At 37.8% G+C, this 20,357-nt stretch overlaps 1 protein-coding gene across 3 annotated transcripts in view; it reads right to left on the reverse strand.

Moving 5' to 3' along the window:
- The window catches only part of LOC310642935 (uncharacterized protein), a 100,377-nt gene that overhangs the window by 28,692 nt on the left and 51,328 nt on the right, over nt 1–20,357 (reverse strand). For all 3 annotated transcript variants that reach the window (XM_083366915.1, XM_083366914.1, XM_083366916.1), the window contains 3 exons: nt 20,204–20,315; nt 18,247–18,346; nt 1,091–1,130 (listed from right to left, as the gene is read on the reverse strand). In XM_083366915.1, the coding sequence (XP_083223041.1) occupies nt 1,091–1,130; nt 18,247–18,346; nt 20,204–20,315 (252 nt within the window). The remainder of the gene's footprint in view (nt 1–1,090; nt 1,131–18,246; nt 18,347–20,203; nt 20,316–20,357) is intronic.

The following is a 20,357-nucleotide window of genomic DNA, read 5'->3' on the forward strand; positions in this document are numbered from 1 at the left end:
GAAGATATTCCTCAGTTTCATTCTTTTGATGTGACAATATTTTCTGGCAATTTTCATTTTTTAGAGTTTTCATCTTTCAAGAAACCCTTAATCAGGTTATCAACCCTTCTCAATTGAAACTCTTATGTTGCTACCTAAGTTGTCCAATTTGGTCTTGCTCACACAAATCAGCTCTTTTTGGTCCATCAGCTTTAATGCACAGTTAACTTACATCAACACACTAAATAACATAAACAGCCTATATTTGGTAGTCTATAGGAAGAATTCCTTCAGTAAATTGCTTAAAGCCCACTGACAAGTACAAACTGCATGCATCCATTTCATGAACAATAGCAAAACAACCTTTTCTCACAGCAACTTCCCACTAAGTAAAGTGAAAGAAAAGATGCTGAAGAACATGTCAGAATTTCTATCATATCAGAACTGCCTTCTTTGAGGAACTTGTAATATTGGAAGCATTACTTTTCATGAAGCTTTGTATATTGAAAACTCAGTGACTGCAGTACCCTTCCTCAGGAAGAATTGCAAATCATATGTGCCTTGAATTCATCTTCAACTACTCCAGCCAGCAATCTGGAGTTTAACAGAATAACAGAGTTGGAAGGGACCTTGTAGGTCTTCTAGTCCAACCCCCTGCTCAGGCAGGAAATCCTATACCATTTCAGACAAATGGCTGTCCAATCTTTCTTTAAAACTTCCAGCATTGGAGCATTCACAGCTTCTAGAGGCAAGTTATTCCACTGATTAATTGTTCTAACAGCCAGGAAATTTGTTCTTAGTTCTAGGTTGCTTCTCTCCTTGATTAGTTTCCATCCTTTGCTTCTTGTTCTGCCCTCAAGTGTTTTGTAGAATAGCTGGACCCCATCTTCTTTGTGGCAAACCCTGAGATATTGGAACACTGCTATCCTGTCATCCCTAGTCCTTCTCTTCATTAAACTAGACATACCCAATTCCAGCAACCGTTCTTTATATATTTTAGCCTCCAGTCCGTTAAACATCTTTGTTGTTCTTCTCTGTACCTTAGGATGCAAAACATTAGAACATCAGAAAAGAATAGTAATTAATATAATTCCCCTTTAAAAACACTTACATTTTTGGACGTCCTCCAATAATTGCAGTTACTCCAGGTGCTAAAAAAGAATGAAATGAAAAAGTAAACACTGGAACATTAAAAAGCCAAAAACAGTTCACAAAGAATGACTGTAATTTTCAGTGCCCAGGTGAAAGTATACTCCAGAACCATTTTATACTTTCATAAAGAGTGAATATTAAATTCTAAAACAGTAATGCCATTTATTTATTTTTTTAATTCCATTTATATCCCGCCCTTCTCCGAAGACTCAGGGCGGCTTACAAGCTTAGCAGTAGCCTTCATTCTATGTATATGCCTGCTTATTAGGGCTTTCACACACACCCCAAGCGGCATTATTACAAAGTCAGCTTAATTGCCCCCAACAATCTGGGTCCTCATTTTACCTACCTTGGAAGGATGGAAGGCTGAGTCAACCTTGAGCCTGGTGGGATGCGAACCTGCACTAATTGCAGGCAGCTGGTGTTACTTAAGGAGGCATTAGCCCACTGCTCCACCAAGGCTCTTTAATATTTAATATTTAATAAAATATTAACAATTTAAGAACATCTAGGACAAATGACAGTATTATGTTTAGAGTTATTTATTCAATTAAAATAAGAGCAGGGAAACTTTCTTTTTTAAAAAAAGATATCTACAGGTAGTGTTTGACTTATAACCATTTGTTTAGCAACTGTTGGAAATTACAACAACCACAGGAAAAAAGTGACTTACAACTGGTTCTCACACTTACAACTATTGCAGCATCCCCATGGTCATGTAATCAAAATTTGGGTGCTTGGTAATTGGCATGTATTTCCAACAGTTGCGTCCTCCTGAGGTCACATTATTTCCATTTGTGAGCTTATCAGATGGCTTCCCATAAGCCAAGTCAATGGGGGAAGCCAGATTCACTTAACAACCACATGATTCACTTAAAACAACAGTAATTTGCTTAACCATGGCAAAAAAGATTGTAAAATTGGGCAGGACTCACTTAACAACAGCCTTGTTTAGCAACAGAAATACTGGTCCCAATTGTGATCATAAGTCAAGGATATTTGTACTGGAATGGAAGTATGTAAAACCTTGAAACTTTAATGAGAAATTATAGGGCTGTAACTGGACTAGCAAGAAAATACTTTTAGTATCTATGATATGGGGAAAGGCATTAAAGGTATTAAATCAACTGTTCAACTAATGTAGAATTTTTAACATAAGATTTTTAAAAATAGCATTTTTAAAAATGAGTAGAAAATTTAAAAACTCGAATGTGTATTACACTTTATATAAATTTCAGTCTGGATATACATTCTAGTTTTCAATTATTCTTCTCCTTTATTTCTGTTCTACTAGAAAGAAAGCAAAAATAATAGATTAATTGGGCCATTTCAAACATTGACTTTTTTCCTTTAACATTCTTTGGGCATATGACTTGTGAGTTTTTGATTGTTGTCTTGCTGTATTACCCAGGTATTACATATACCTTAACATTTTCCTGTAGATTTTACTGGTCCAGTTCAGAATTCATAGTTGTATCAATGATGGCAAGCCAACTTGCCTTTTTGAGGCAGCAAAGCAGGTTCAACTATGATACTGCCACCATTATGTTTTCCAGGTGGGATAAGGATACTGGAATGCAGATGGGATAAGGATATTGGAATGCAGTATTTGCCTTTCACCACATAACACTTTTCATTGAAGCCAAAAAGTTATATTTTGGTGTCAGCTATCCACATCCAGAACATTTTCTAATAGCATTCCGACTCATCCACATGATATTTTGTAAAATGTAAATGAGAATAATGTTCTTTTTGGAGAGTAGAGCTTTCTCCTTGCAATTCTGTCTCACACATTGTGTCCAGTATCCTGATGGTGGTCTCATAAAAAACTGAAAAGACTTTCATCAATACAAGAGAAGCCTTTAGTTCCTTAAACATTAGCCTGAGATTCTTTGAGACCTTGTAGAGCATGGGTCGGTAACCTGCGGCTCTGGAACTGCATGCGGCTCTTTCAGCCTTCTCCTGCGGCTCCCAGTCGTCCTCCGCCATTTGCAAAGAGAGACAGAGACAGAGAGAGACACTTGTGCTTCCCTTCTCTCTCTTTCTCTTTCTCTTTCTCTCTCTCTTTCTCTCTCTCTCTCTCTCTGTGTGTGTTTGTGTGTAAAAAAGAGAGTGGCCTCACGCTGTTCTCCGAGAAACTGAGAAGCTTATTGGGCGGGGCTGCTGCCTTTGCTGTGTCTGCACAGGAAGCAGGAAGCAGCAGAAAGCAGGGCAGGAGAGCCAGCCCAATAAGAATGTGTGTCAGCTTGTCCGAGAACAGTGTGAAGTCAGCTTGCCAGGTGAGCAGCCTTTATTTCTTTTTAATTAAACTCTTCAATCAAGCTCCCCCCTTCACATGCACGGGTTTTATGCTTCCCAGTGTTTTTTTTCCTCTGGGAAATGGGTCCAAGTGGCTCTTTGAGTGTTTAAGGTTGCCGACCCCTGTTCTAGAGTATTACACACCTTGTTCTCAGTATGGTTGGGCTATAATTCCTAGTGAGGGTAACAATGGTGCTGAATTGCCTTCATTGCCTTCATTTATACATGATCTGCCTACATGATCTTACAGTGGGGTAATGGAAACCCAACTCTTTTGAAAATAGTATTGCGACATCAACAATAATTTTTTGAACTATCCAGAAGTCACAATACACTTCTACAACACATTGTTGTGAAGATCAGACTTTGACAGTGAATCCCCAGAATTCTGTTCTTTAAATAAGAACAGGCCTTTTATACCCACATCTGATAATCATCTCATTGACTGAAACATTTTACTCTATTTTTTCTTCCAAATGAACTGGTAATCCTAGAAGTTCACATTTTTTTGCCATACATACACAAATACAGGTAGTCCTCAAATTATGACCACAATTGAGCCCACAATTTATGTTGCTAAGTAAAAAAAAATTATTGAGTTTTGCCCCATTTTACGACTTTTCTTGCCACCTTTATTAAGTGAATCACTGCAGTTGTTAAATTAGTAACACAGTTGTTAAGTGAATCTGCCTTCCCCATTGAATTTGCTTGTCAGAAGGTTGCAAAAGGGGATCACATGACACCAGGACATTGCAACCATCATAAATACGAACCAGTTGTCAAGCACCCAAATGTAAATCACATGACCATGGGGACGCTGCAACAGACATAAGTGTGAAAAATGGTCATGTTACTTTTTTCACTGCTGTTGTAACTTCGAATGGTTGTTAAATGAACTGTTGTAAGTTGAGGATTACCTGTATGTTATTTTTTATGATTTTTTTCAATGAATAAATGAAGTATAATATTTTTGATTTTGTTGTTTAATTAGATTTTCTTTATCTAGTTTTAGAACTTGTATGGAGAATAGATCACATTTTAAGTCATATTTATGTAAAAATATTGAAATTTCAAAATGATTCATACTGTATATACAGTATGTATGTGTGGCTGGCTAGCTGGCTGGCTGGCTGGCTGATGAGAACAAATTTAAATCATAGGGCTGAAGGATTATACCAAGCCATCTCTACAAGGACACCTGTGCTGGTATAAGGGGATATTTTTGTAATGCCCCAGCAAAACTGCAAAGAAGAAGGCATCCAGGCTGGTCAAAGGTAAGACTCAGCAACATTTCAAAATTACTGGCATATGTCCATTTGAAAGGACCCCAAGAACTACGAAGCTGGCAACCAGACTTATATTTATGTAAAGAGCTATGTGTCCTAGATAAAGTGCCCAAGGATATTTCTGGCATTTCACTGCTTTCCAGTTCTAGGGAATGGAGTTTGCCAACAACATTTTTAAACAGGTTCACTTAAGGTATTCTATAAGCACAGGGGCAGACTCACTGAAGGGGAAAAAATCTTTTAACCAAAGCTTTAAAAGATAGTACCAAACTCTAGCATCCACAGAGATCAAGACAGTCACGAAATGTAGAACATCATTATTAACAGATCTTGGAACTGCAAGGATAGCTTCAAGAAACTTAGATTGAATTGCTTCAAGGTAGAGGTTTAGATATTATAAAGCAGAGTTCCCCAACCTTTCCGGGGGGAGGGGAGAAAGGGGGGAGATGGCTTTGTGGGATGGGCAGGTATGAGTGCATGGGTGTGCATGTGCATGAGCACCCATTGCTCACGCAAGTGGGGCTGAGAGCACCTATGATGCTCACATGAGTGAGGCCCTGAATTCTTGCAATGCTCATGGGAGTGAAGCTCTGAGCACTCACACAAGTGGGACCACAAACACCCACAACCTTCAAGTGAGTGGGGTTGCAAGCAGTGACAATGCTCATGAGTGGCGCTGTGTGCACACAAACACGCACGCGCACCAGGCAGCAACTTATGCAGCCTGGTTGCAAATAGGTCATGGACCAGTAGATGGCCACAACCCACAGGCTGGGAACCCTTTTATAGACAAGCTGAAAAATGGTATTGACTATGAATATCTTTCAATCTGCAAGTATAAAATGAACTCCTTTCAAATGAAAAAATCTCAGCTGATATTTATGACAATGTATGTGAAAAAATACAGCACCAGAACAATGACAATACAACATCTTCCTAATCAACTCCTCCCCACAATCCCCAAGTCTACTCCTCCTTAACAACTGATGAAAACCACAGAGGCAAAGTTAGTTTACACTTATGCTATCTATCAGTATCATAGGATCTTTAGAAGTGGAGGAATAGCATTTTTAATCATACTTGTTATTCATTTTGCCAGCTTTGTTCTGCCTTTTTTATTTTTTAAAAAAAGAGATAAAATAAAAATTGGAGGTGACGTTAGTATTTCCCAGTTCCACTAAACACAAACACATAAATAACAGCCTAATGATTGTGGACAGAGCTTTTCTTTTAAAAAATTGAAATAACAATGGGATAGACAGCAACAATTGATTCCTAGAAATGAAAAGGTAAGCAATTTGAATGAGAAAGGAAGTACTAGGAACTATGTTAGACCTGCCCCCCCAAAAAACCTTCAATTCCATTTGGTTAAAGCAAAGTGTTCTTTTACTAAGAGTGATGATAGCAGTAAAGTCAAGCCAGCTCTGAAATCCATGCTCGCTGGATACAAAAATAAGGTGTAGGTTTGCCCCCCTCCAGCCCATCTCTCCCCCTGTGACCAGTCCATTTCCAGCCAACTGGAGCTCACCAAGATATTTTGAGAACTCTGAGATGTTTGGGGGTAATTTGGATATTACTCAGGGTGCCTGGATGTGGGATGCTGGTACAAAAAGGATCTGGCTGCTTTGGTCCTTCTCACCTGTAATTTCTCCCTTCCCAATTTCCTATTATGTACACACAAAGCTTTATTGCCCCCTTTCATCCTTCTCTACCTTTTCTCCCCTTCTTCTTATGGCAGGATACCTGTGAGGCCCTTCAAGCCGAGCCAGGCAGATCTGACAAACTACTACTTGTTCTTACTTCCAGCAAATATATTACCAGATATTCCAATGTACTAGAAAAAGTGAAGAAACAGAAAGAGATGAGGGAGAGACTGGCTAATGAGCAGAAAAGTACTTTTTTATTTAGGAATGTGGCTAGTAAGAATTACTTGATTACAAAAAAACAGAAAATGGTAATTAGAGCTAAGGCTAAGATAAATGGGATAATAGGCTGAGAAGATAAAAACCTATATTGGAAAATAGTCTTTGTTTCTTGACAAATGCTCCAGTCATTGAAGTTATTACAATCTGAATTTTTAGATGACAAAACCAGTTAAAACCAAATGTTCTGCATTCAGTACAATATTGTGCAGTAGCGTAACTTGCAGAGTTCAGTTATAATTGCTTTAGCCATTTCCGCCCAACTGAGAAATAACAAATCTTTTAGGATTATGTACTCAAACATGAATGAAGACTGATCTGTCTATTAAATTTGTTCGAGAAACATCCAACACACTTGTTATCATTCATAATATTTACATGTACTCAGGACTTTAAAATCTCAAACTGCCTTAAGTCTTAACCAGCTGTCATCATAATATCAACCTCCGGACAAGTAGATGTGAAGTAAGGGTTAGCACAGGGGTCGGCAACCTAAAAAAGGAAAAGAGCCACTGGGAACCGGTTCCATCACAAATTAAAAAAAGAGGGAGCCGCGTGCGTGTGTCCATGCACGCGCATGCGCAAAAAGGTTTTTTGCGCATGCGCGGACGCACGCGGCTGCCATTTTTAAAAAAATGAGATGGAACCGGTTCCCGGTTGCCCGATGGCGACGGCCCGTCTGCAAAGCTGCCGCTTTCGGCAGCTTTGCAGACGGGCCGTGGCAGCTTCCGCAAAGAGCGGCGCCCCTGCCCATTCCGAGAGGTGCGCGCGCACCTCTCCGAACGACCGGAGGTGCGCGCGTACCTCCGCGCGAATGGGCAGCGGTGCCGCTCTTTCAGGAAGCCCGCCGCGGCCCGTCTGTGAAGCTGCCGAAAGCGGCAGCTTAGCAAACGGGCCGCGGCAGCTTCCGCAAAGAGCGGCACCCCTGCCCATTCCGAGAGGTGCGCGCGCACCTCTCCGAACGACCGGAGTTGCGCGCGCACCTCCCCAAACCTTTGGGGAGGTGCGCGCGTACCTCCGTGCGAAGGGGCAGCAGCGCCGCTCTTTCAGGAAGCTGCCGAAAGCGAAGGGGCAGCGGCGCCGCTCTTTCAGGAAGCTGCCGAAAGCGGCAGCTTCCTGAAAGAGCGGCACCGCTGCCCGTTCGCGCGGAGGTACGCGCGCACCTCCCCAAAGGTTTGGGGAGGTGCGCGCGCACCTCCGGTCGTTCAGAGAGGTGCGCGCGCACCTCTCGGAATGGGCAGGGGCGCCGCTCTTTGCGGAAGCTGCCGCGGCCCGTCTGCTAAGCTGCCGCTTTCGGCAGCTTCACAGACGGGCCGAGGCGGGCTTCCTGAAAGAGCGGCACCGCTGCCCATTCGCGCGGAGGTACGCGCGCACCTCTCCAAAGGTTTGGGGAGGTGCGCGCGCACCTCCGCCCATTCGGGGAGGTGCGCGTGCACCTCTCCAAACGGGCGGTGCCACTCTCCATTTGGAGAGGTGCGCGCGCACCACTGCCCGTTGGAAGAGGTGCGCGCGCACCGGGCGGCTGGGAGCCGCAAGAGACGGCTCAAAGAGCCGCATGCGGCTCCGGAGCCGCAGGTTGCCGACCTGTGGGTTAGCACATTAGATTTACAAATTATTACTGCACAGAATAGTTACTAAAATGTTTTTGTTTATGGTATTGGAATTTTATCCATCAGATTTTATTATACTGAATATATAAAAAGAAATAACAAGGAAACTATTAATCAATAATAGGAGGAAACAGGCTTTTTAGTTACTCCTACTGGACTACAAATACAAGAAACTAGAAAAGATTATTAGGGTATCTCAAATAAGTAACCACTGTGGAATTCCTTGAGGCACAGAAGCAGTTGTTTATTACAATTTCATGTTTCTTGATAAAAATATCAATTCCAAACTTATTTAAATTAAAATTGGAGGATTTATACTGTGTTGTCTCTAAAGAGATATTCAAGAATATTTACAAGAAATAGAACTTAAAGTAACTATTTTAAAAGACTTTTTTATTCTTTCCACATGGTAAAATATTATATATAAAAGTTTTAAGAACTGTTAGTTTTTCTTTTTCTGTTCAGGCCATTGTCCTGAGAGCAATTCTTCAACTAAAATGAAATAATCATAAAGATGCATAACCTGCTTAAAGAGTAAATGGAAAAAAGGAATAACATTGAGAAAAAGGAGGAAAAGCTGTAACCATCAAATAACCATCAGACAAGACCTTCCCTAGTTCTCATAAAGATAAGGGGGGGAGTGTATTCAGACTATAACTTTAAAAGAAAGTAATATTAGCTCACACAACTGTGATTTCTGAGTCAAGTCTACTTTGGAGCACTGACAAAGAGTCCAAATCACTGTCAATAATTCAATTCACCAATGACAATCCTTTTATTGATATTTAGGTCCCATGGGATTGGTTTTGATATAATGTTAAACTACATGAACAATCCTACAACATACAGTACTCCTGATAATGTAGAAAAAAATTAGAATCCAGAGTGTAAGAATTCTACTCTCAATTATATTCAGACTATGGTTTGATTTCTAGTTGAACCAGTTTGAAGCAAGGGAAGCCATAAAGTGGTTGGTTTTACTTTAACATGACATGTCCATAATAGCTTATCAAGCTTTGTTTATAGATTATATCTGAACACAGTTATTGCAGTTTATTTAACAAAATACAATACACACAATGAGTGAACTACTATAGTTGGTTATTATATAACATGATAATTTTGTCCTTGTAGAAATACTTGTGCTATATAAGATTATGCAATATGAATAATAGGACTTACAGAAAAAATAAGATTGGGACAGATCAGTCAAGAATGAAAAACATTTGTAATTAAAATATAACCAGTTGCAATTTATAAAGTGTGTACTGTATAGAGTTAAAATGTTAAATTCTTAACTCAGTAATGCAAATTTAGTGTAATACAATGAAAATAAGTGATGACAGCTTGATAAATAAGGCATGAGAGGCATTAAGGTTGCAATATTATGGAGATTGATGAAGATCTGTTTCTTAGAGATTTATTGAAAAACACATTTAGTGTTGTTTTGTTCTTTTTTCTCTTGTATAGAAGCTGCTTATATAGTTTCAAACAAGAATTCCATGTACTGCTACCTGCTCCTTTCTAAGCACTACCTTCTAGCCATTGTATTTTTTAAAATGCATTCAACTCAGAAGTGGAAAGCTTATGGTGATTTGTTGGACTTTTTCCTGCCTTCTACTTGCTCTTCAGCAACAAATTGTTGGAGATTTTCTGTTGAAACTTCCTCTACATGGGATTGAAGCAGTTTATCTAAGACCTCCTCCTCCTCCACTTCATCAAACTCTGCTTTTTAGGAGCAACACAATGTGGTTTCATTTTGGGGGGGCTCTTTTATAGGATCAAATCCTTTAAAGTTAGAAATAAAACCTGGTAGACAGTGTCATCAAACACCATGCAAAGTCTTTTGTAACCTCATTCCAATCCATTACAATATCAATTACATTTCTTATGTTGAATCACTTCCAAAATTCAAAGACAATTTGTACATTCTCATGCTCAATAATTGTGATCAACACAATTGATCACAATTGTGCATTGTACTACAGTGCTTAAAGCCATCAATAATAATCAGATCTTGGCTGCATTGGAGTAAAAACAGGACTTGAGTGAAAAAAACACAGGAGTCATCTATGTTCTACAACATTCAGCAACAGCCACTATGTAGGACAAGCAGGCAGAAAATTAGCAGAATGCATCCATGAACAGCAACTAGCAGTGAGAAGACAGAATGAAAACTCTTTTAATTTCACAACATATGGACAGACTTAACAATAGTTTAACTGGGAAACTGTGACCATCCTATACCAAACCAAGTCCAAAAATGCTAGGGAATTTCTGGAAGCCTGGCATTCTGACAAATTAGCCATCAGTAGACACAAAAACATAAACAATATCGACATATTATGAAAAAGAGAAAATCAACAAGCCAAAAAGGGAACAAAAAGACCAAATGCTTCCCCACTAGCAATCAGGACCCAGATGAAGCATAGATTAACTCCAAGATTAACATCAGACCAACAATCAAGAAGTAAACAATACCCCAAACAAAGAATTGCCAAACAAGCTAACAGTAAGCAATACAACCAAAGAACTTCTAAGAAAACCCCAACCAACACTAATTGGGCAAGTCACTAGAATATAAACTGAGAGCAAACCTATTCCTTACTAGCACTGATGATGTTAACTAGTTTGGATAATAAAATGTCTGCAAGAAAACAACCAAGCTCAGACAGTACCAAGGGTCATTAAATAGGGTCTGTACTCATAAAAGCTTATTACTTTTTATAACATTTATTAATCTCAAAAGATACTACAAGACAACTCCTGATTTTTGGTTACCATAAAATAACATAGCTTTCCTTCTACAAGGTATACTAATCGGTTTTTCATGTTTATACTGTAAACAATGCTTTGAACTTTCAACAATAGTTTAAAAATTTTTTAGTTATACTTACATATGATCTGAGGTAAGAAATTTTAATAAATAGTATTGTTTTGAAGATATACAGCATAAGGAAATGTTTTTAAAATATTAAAAATGCTCCTAAAAGCAAATAACATCAATAGCAAACATCAAGATGCATACAGCTATCTTATCTTAGTAAAAGTTAAAATTATATAGATAAATATCCTTTTACTTTGCTCTGTTTGGTAGAAAATAAAATTTATTGTCAATTAGACTATGACCACACACTGACCTTTCTTCTATAAACATAAGTTAAAATCAACAATGTATTCATTTTCACTAGAAGCAATGGCTAATTTATTTATATATTTATATTAGTTACTGTATTCCATGTTTCAAAGTAGTATAGTTAGTTAATTGGAAGTAAATGTAATGTATTCCAAAAGTGTTTAATTTTTCCTGTGTAATTATTACAATTTCCAGTTGTAACTGGTCAATAGAGACTGCTATTTATGATAGTTTAGTCAAAACAAATAATGCAATAAATACTTTCAAAATATTTAATTTATATTTAATCAATTGCTTTACACAATGCAGATTTTCAAAAGAAATATTTTAAAAACTTTCAATATGTGTATGTGCTTTTTAAAAGGATGTTTCTTTACAAAAATATCATTTTAACCAAATTAAGTTTTTAATACTACTTATATATTTATTCAGTCACTCTCTTTTCTTTAAATAAATATTTAACGTAACTTTTCTAAATTTCTAATGTTTCCAACAATAAAATGAATCTGTATGCCAAGGAAATGAAGAAGGACTGATCAAGCATTATAAGTGTCTTGACTTTCTATTAGATCCAGAAATATTTTATTTATTACATTAGAATCATTAACTTTTATTCAGATCCTAGACTACTATAGACATTTATATGGCATAAAAGAGGGAAAGCATAAAAAGTACAATTTTTCATGACATATCAGCTTAAGAGAGCCCAACCTACCAAAAACCTAACTGTAAAAGACAGACTAGATAAAAATTAAAATAAACAAGAAAATGGTTAGAGAACACCTATCTGATCTTGACAAATATAAATCCCTTGGACCTTATGGATTAGAATAGAATAGAATAGAATAGAATAGAATAGAATAGAATAGAATAGAATAGAATAGAATAGAATAGAATAGGAGCTGGAAGGGACCTTGGAGGTCTTCTACTCCAGCCCCCTGCTCAAACAGGAGAACCTATACTGTCTCAGACAGGTGAATGTCCAGTCTCTTCTTAAAAATCTCCAGTGATGGAGCACCCACGATTTCTGGGGGTAAGCTGTTCCACTAGTTGATTGTCCTCACTGTCAGGAAGTTTCTCCTTACATTACATCCCAGAGTTCTGAAGGAACTGGCAGATGTTATCTCTGGACCACTGTACCATATCTTTCAAAAATCCTGGAACACTGGGGAATTACCTAAGGATTGAAAAAGACCTGATGTGGTTCCCATCTTCAAAAAAGGGAAAAAAACCCCAAACCTATGAAACTACAGAGCACTCAGTCTAACATCAATACCTGGGAAGATACTGGAAAAGATAATAAAAAAACAGATCTGTGAACATCTAGAAACAAATAAAGTTAAACTGAAAGCTAGCATGGGTTTGTTAAAAACAGATCATGCCAAACAAATCTTATTTCATTCTTTGACAAAGTGACTAAATTAGAAGACCAGCAAAATGCTGTGGACATAATATACTAAGACTTCAGCAAGGCATTCGACAAAGTAGACCACAACTTACTTTTTGGTAATCTAGAAAAATGTGGGATAGATAGCATTACCACCAGATGGATTTGTAACTGACTGACAAACTGTACTCAATGAGTCATCCTTAATGATACTACATCTACATGGAGGGAAATAAGCAGTAGGGTACACAAGATTCCATCTTAGGCCCACTACTCTTCAATATCTTCATAAATGTCTTAGATGAGAAGGGGAACTCATCAAATTTGCAGATGATGCTAAGGTGGCAGGAATAGCCAACTACCCAGAAGACAAGCTCAGGATCCCAAAAGATCTTGACAGACTTGAACAATGGGCCCTATCCAACAAAATGAAATTTAATGTGGAGAAAAGCGAGGTTTTGCATTTAGGCAGGAAAAAAACAAAGATATAAGTACAGATTAGGCGAAACCTGGCTCACAAACAATAACTGTGAGAAGGACCTTAGAATTCTAGTGGACAATCACTTAAGTATGAGACAGCAGTGTGCAGTGGCAGCAGTGAAAAAAGCTAATACAATCCTTGGTCATCACATTACAAAAAAGATGTTGAGACTTTGCAAAGACTACAACGAAGAGCAAAATAAGATGTTTAAAAGCCTAGAGATGAAAACATGAAGAACATATGCAGGATTTGGGCTTGACTAGTCTAAAGAAAGGACTAAGAGTGACATAATAGCAATATTCCAGTATTTGAGAAGTTGTCACAGAGACGAGGGGATCAACTTATTTACCAAAGCACCAGAGCGTAGGACAAGAAACAATGGCTGGAAACTGATCAAGGAGAGAAACAACCTGGAATTAAGGACAAACTTTCTAACAGTGGGACGATTAACCACTGGAACAGCTTGCCATCAGAAGTTGTGGGTGCTTCATCACTGGAGGTTTTAAAGAAGAGACTGGACAGTGACTTGTCTGAAATAATATAGGGTATCCTGTTTGAGTGGAAGGAAGGAAGCCATTGCTAGTAATAAATGTATAGGATTTTAGAGTGTTATACAACATTGTTTTAAAAAATCTAATATAAATAGTAATTAAGAAGAGCTAATACGTACAGTAATGTGACCAGTGAGAATCTACAGTCATGTGAAAAAGAAAGTACACCCTCTTTGAGTTCTATGGCTTTACATATCAGGACAATAGTAAAAATCACCTGGTGCTTAGCAGTTCTTAAAATACAACCTGAGATGAACAGCCACATATGATATATTGCACCATGTCATCATTTATTTTACAAAAAAAAGCCAAAATAGGGAAGCCATATGTGAAAAACTAAATATACTTTATGATTTAATAGCTTGTAGAACCACCTTTAGCAGCAATAACTTGAGGTAATCATGTTCTGTATGACATTATCAGTCTCTCTCATCATTGTGGGGGAATTTTGGCCCACTCTTTATAATATTGCTTCAGTTCATTGAGGTTTGTGACCCTAAATATAACAGCTTACAACGTGAACTACATATTTGCAATAAAAATAATTTCTGCAATAGAGATTTTCCAATTCAAAACTCAGATTCTTAGTTATCATATTATTTTAATTCTCACAAATGAAGGTAAATGTCTCAGGACAATCTTGCAGGATCCAATATGAGTTGATCATTGAGACAAAAGGCTTTTTCTTCCAGATTTCAGGCTTAACATTGTTAATTAGGGTGTTGATGGCTGGCTATTAAGTCATTGATTGTTGATTCCTTGTACTGCTGTGCCCTTGGCTCCTAGGTATCTGATTAGTTGGTGGTAAATTGGCACTCCTGCTTACTAACAAGGGGCCCATTTCCCAAGCTTCAATCATTTCTCTGCTTACTTTTGTCCCTGCTTGGCCAACAATCGTAATAGCTGCGAAATTGAATGCATGTCCTTGTTCATTGCAGTGTGAGGCTACCAATGAATTTGGGTCTCCTTGTCTAACCGCTCGCTCATGTTTTCACAATCTGGTGGTTCAATCAGTTTTTATTATGGACACGGATCAGTACTATAAACAAAAGCATTAAAATAATAATAGTAAAAAACAAAAATAAAAAGCAGACAGAATTATATATTGGAGTTGGTGGTGGATTATCAATGGGCAGTTAAAATTTGCCTAATTTTACATACAGCACAGCCACATTTGGCTACATTCAAAGAAACTACTTTGTACTGATCTGATAGCAATAGTTGCACATAAAAAAAGATCAGTATTTCCTGGATATTTTATTAAGTAAGGTGTTATAAATTGAGTCTGTAAGTCCTTATAGAAGATGCAGTATAGCAAGATGTGAGCTACAGTTTCAGTGGCCCCTTGTCTACAGGAGCATAGTCTCTGCTCATACAGATTTTTTTTTGTATTGGCCCTCCAAAACTTCTGTAGCATGCATTGCAGCATGCTAAGGTTAGTGCCCTTTGGATCTTTGGAATGGTTATTTGACATAAGTATCTTGCTGCTTTAAAAGGAGGAGTTTCACTGCTCAAATAAACATTCTTGGGAAAAGGAATCCGATCTTGTTGGATTTCCAGATCTTTAATTCATTTTTAAGAGCACTAAGTGCACACTCATACCCTATTATTAAAAGCAAGATACTGGAATTTACTCTGTTTTTTCTTCAAATCATATAAATTGTTTGCAATCTGGTGGTTAGCTTCCTTCCCATCTGTTTGTCAACATCCTAATTAACAACTAAAAGCTAAACACAACCAGGCACCATATAAATACAACATGTAGAACAGCCCAATGCACTTATTCTGGAGAGATAGAAGTTCCCTGCTGATGGGCTCCAGCATGAGCTGAAAGCTTGGAACAATAATCTAATTCTTTAAAAAATATACTTTATAGTTGGATGCAGATTATAAAGTGATTCCAGATTCATCTGATAGTTTCTATTATTTTTAAATGTATAGGTCAGACTGTAGATTAATAGAGGCAGACTTTTTTTTGCTGGTTTTGGAAGAAGATTCTTTTAATGGCATTTTACTGTTATGCTTTTATATTTAAAATATAAGTGGTTCTGAGGATTCTACAGAGATAAGTGTTACACTAAGTTGTTACCTTAAAACAATAAAAGAAATACAGTATTCCACTTCATATCCTTGAGGAAGAACAGATAGTCCTCATTTACCAACCACAATTGAGACTGGCAACATCATCACTAAATGACGTGGTCATTAAGTGAGTTATTACATTACTGCGACTTGCAATTTCACTACAAGAGGCAGACTTGTTATTTGTTCCTTTGTATATTGACAGTTTATTTTTTATTTGAAATAACAGACTATCTGATGGAACAAAATAATGTTTATTGTTCATATAGAGATGCCCATATTCTTATGGTAATTATGCTTCAAGAAATTTTTAAAAGAGAAATATATGCAGTGCAAAATTCTGCTAATTATAAGTCAAAGATTGCCAGCAAAACCAGAAGAGAAATAATTGAACTGGCCAATCTAGAGCCCCGCTGCGTACTATAGTACTGTATAGTTGCAAACATGACTATATGTATAACAGGCTATAAAGTTCAGAGCTGCATTTGATCACACTACTTGTTTTAATTTTGAAGGGGATTTTTTTATGTCTGTGTTTTGAAATTCACAATTTATGTTCACTGTTCACGCTACCAGAGGGCAGCATTGGCTAAAAGGTATATGGCACTGCCCCAAGCCATTTTGAGTGATGCCACCATCTCTTACTGATGCAAAGAACTGTATTTTTAAAATGATTTGGAAGAGGAGTGGCATTAGCACTCCCTAAACTTTAGCAGTCTAGACCATTGCCTATGTGGCCATATTCTAAAATTGGTCCTTAGTCGGAGTCTGCTGTACTGTTGCTAATTCCTTCTAGTTTCTCCCTGAGCTTTTTGTTGCCATCCTCTTTCTGAAAGGATTATTTTGGTTTTGTCTGGTCTTCTCCTGCCTCCACACTTCCTCTGAGGTCCTCCAGGCCCTCTGGTTGTCAACACTCTACAAGGTTTTCCAGGATCTCTTCCTTTTTCACACAACCAGCCCTTTTATAATAATATCTGCCAGTTGAATTACTACAGTCTTGGTCCTGTTCAGTGTAGAGTCAGGAAGAATCTAATTTCTTTCATGACCAGTCTCTGGCACCTCAATCATTATTTTCATGACTGCCATTGTTCAAGATGGCTTCTTCTGTCTTTGATATTGTTGGTGTGGCAAGTTACTGCTGAGGTCAGGATGAAAAGGTTTAGTGTTCTACCAACTATTGCTATACCTGGCCTGGTGCTGGATCCCTTGCTGGTCTCCATTACTTCTAGCAATCATTCCAAAGTTGTTCAGCTTATTATCTTTGCTAGCCATACATGCACATCTTCCCACATAGATAGCCCTGCCTATGCCCATGTGCTCCTAGTCCAAATCACTACCAGCTTCTTGGCTCCTTCAGATACCTGTTCTCCAGGCTGAGACATCCACTACCACCATTAAGAATCTCCTGTATTGCAATTCTGGAACTACCTATGCTATTGCTAGGTAGGTCTATGAAGGAAAACTGTCTATTCCCTTGTATATTATCTTCTCCTGGCTGAAGTCTCCTAGGATTTTTAATCTGTGTTCTATTGCTTACTGCTCCTCTGCAATTCTTGTCGTGGCTCTTATCACTGCTGAGTGGGCTGGTAGTGGTGCCATCATTTTATCCCAAGGTTCTCTTTCCCAACCTAAAACTCCTCAGCATCTTTTTAGCTTGCACACTCACACATACATACAGTTTTTTCTGCTGCTATACCATCACATTAAAAAAGAGGCAACTTTTACTGAGAAAGCTCTATTTTTAAAGGACTGGCTCCTTTTCTTCAATAAGATGGGGCCCTTAACTGGTTAGGTGGGAGGAAGTGTGACACGTTGAGTGACACTTTTGATCACTTTGAAACTGTCTTTACTTACATGTGTTTGGATTTATATAACATGCTAAGCCAAAACACATATTCACTATTCTGATCTATCTGTAAAATGTGGTGCACCCTAACCAAAACCTTGTTTTCCACTCAACTTTTAAAGGGTGATATTTTTCAGAACCAATTCTGTTAAATAGTTTACAAATATAAACATTTGTTTAGCTAACTATTCCTAAATTGTCAATTTTGAATACAAACATGAAATATTAATCCCAATGAAAGTTATAAATAGTTTTATTAGTGAAATTAACAATGAATAAATCTGCCAGGGAAACACTACATATCAGTTTTTAAAAAATCTTCTGAAAATTTTCTGCCCATGTATAAAATACTTTTAATCGTTAGTACTTATGTTTTAATCAGAAGACCACAGATTTTTCCACAGCTTATTTAGAATTAATTAGAATTCATTTATAAAGTACAATAGCAAAAGAAAAAAAATCAAATGTGTTGAATTTGAATTGTCAAATAGGAAGAGTTAGAAATTGAAGATGTACCCATTCCTGTTCCAGCTGGCGCAATCTCCCTGGAAAAGATTTCTAATGCTTCTTTCTGCTTATGAAATACAGCAAGCCAAATAACAACTTCTCGGGGACCCTGTTTTGAAATATTAGAAGAGAGAAAATAAAGGTTAATAGAACAAACAGGAATTTGTTTACTATACAATTATTTTAAAAGAGAAAAAGCAGAATCTAAAATGTGGATCAGAAAACATAATCTGTAGTAACTTATATACTATATACCAGGGCTTTTCAACCTTTTCACTGATTGTACCACTTTTAGGATATGGCAACATCCGAATACCACCAGTCGCCTAATAAGGTGTCAAAAACTTGATGACGCCCCCAAAAAGAAAAAAGTGATGAAGTACACTTAGTCCTCAACTTACAACAGTTTGCTTAGTGACTGTTCAAAGTTACAATGGCACTGAAAAAAGTGCCCCCCAAGCCACAGCCGAGCAAGACATCTGCCTGCCTGCCCGGCGGTGCTCTTCCTCCTGTCCAAGGTTTTCATTGTTGTGAGCACTTCTGTTGAGGATTGGCAGCGGGGGTGAGGTAGGGGGTGTTTGGTTTTTATTCCTGCCCCCTCTGCTGGTGGTTGCAGCAGGTTTTGGTCACTTCACATGACCCTGGGAAACTGTGACCATCAGAAATATGAATCAGTTCCCAAGCATCTGAATGTAAATCACAATACCCTGGGGATGCTGCAACATTCCAGCTGATCAGTGCTTCTTCTGGGCTCAGCAGAAGCGCCAGAATCAGTGCCGAGCTCCAGCTGGAGCCTGGCACTGATCCTGGCGCTTCCACTGAGCCCTGACAGCCCCAAAGAAGCGCTGTTCCTGGCGCTTACGCTGAGCCCTGACAGCCCTGCAGCTCCAGCCGTCTCTTGCTCAGGCTTGTGTGGTGCTGCCACCAGTTCAGCTCATTCTCCTCCCTCGCTACCACTTTTCTAGGATGGTCGCGTACCACCTGCCAGGTGCCAATGTACCACAGGTGGTACCCGTACCACTGGTTGAAAAGCCCTGCTATATACTACTTTCTGGAAGTAACTTTTTATACATATAATTATTTATACATAATAAAGTAGAAAGAGAAAAACAAACTAAAAGAAATTAAAAACATTTAAAAATGATATTTGATTTCTAATTTTCCCCCTTTTCTGCCTCTACTAATTTGCGGTGTTTATAAGCATTTAGGCTCCCTTAGAAGCCATAATGTGCATATAATATTTGCCATGTCATATTGTATATAAGGAGACCATTGTTGCTTGAATTTGATCAATTAATTGTATTACAATTTGAAGTGAAAAGCATACTACAATGAAATAGTGTTGTATTTGTAAGGTTACTGGTTTCATAAAGAATTTTATTAAATGAAATAAAAAGAAAATTGTGAAGATAATAAATTATGATGCCACTCACAAACCTTCAATCTGTATAGAACATGATATGGTTTAGGTATTTTATTTATTTATCAGCAATCTTTATACCAGTAATATAAATAATATAAACATATATAAACAAATTATTATAAACAATAAAAACAAATACCCAATTCAGCATTGATAACTGATGGCCACAGCTCTTATTTAAAATATTTCTATCCCAATTCTCCTACATTAGACAGCTTACACCTTGCTCTAAAAACAATCTACTCTGAAGACCTGTGTCATAGAAACAAAAATAAATTACCATTAATGAAAGTGACTTTATTCTTAATGATGCTTAGCCTCAAACTTGCATTTCTGTTCAGGTTCCTATCTAAGAATGGCAGGTCAGAATCCACAAAAAAAGAAGCATTTTCTGCAAATATTTATCTTTGTTTCCATTCACCCCTCCTACCTTTTTTCATGAAAGAAGTGAAATGATGGAGGAGAGTCAAAGGGATAGAAAAATACAAAGGATGTAATACTTCTCTTGACTTAACCCCTGAAGCCCATCCATTTCATACTTACACCCTCTATGCTCTGCTTTGCATGAGGTCCATATGTTTCTTCAGAACCTAAAATCTGTACGTTAACTGCACTGTAGTCCTCATATCCCTGCTGATGAAACATAATCCGTGTCCTGAAAAACATTACAGTCATTTTTCCCTATTTTATTTGCATG

This window comes from Vipera ursinii, assembly GCF_947247035.1.
Source record: "Vipera ursinii genome assembly, chromosome: 7".
In the NCBI taxonomy this organism is placed as follows: Eukaryota; Metazoa; Chordata; class Lepidosauria; order Squamata; family Viperidae; genus Vipera; species Vipera ursinii.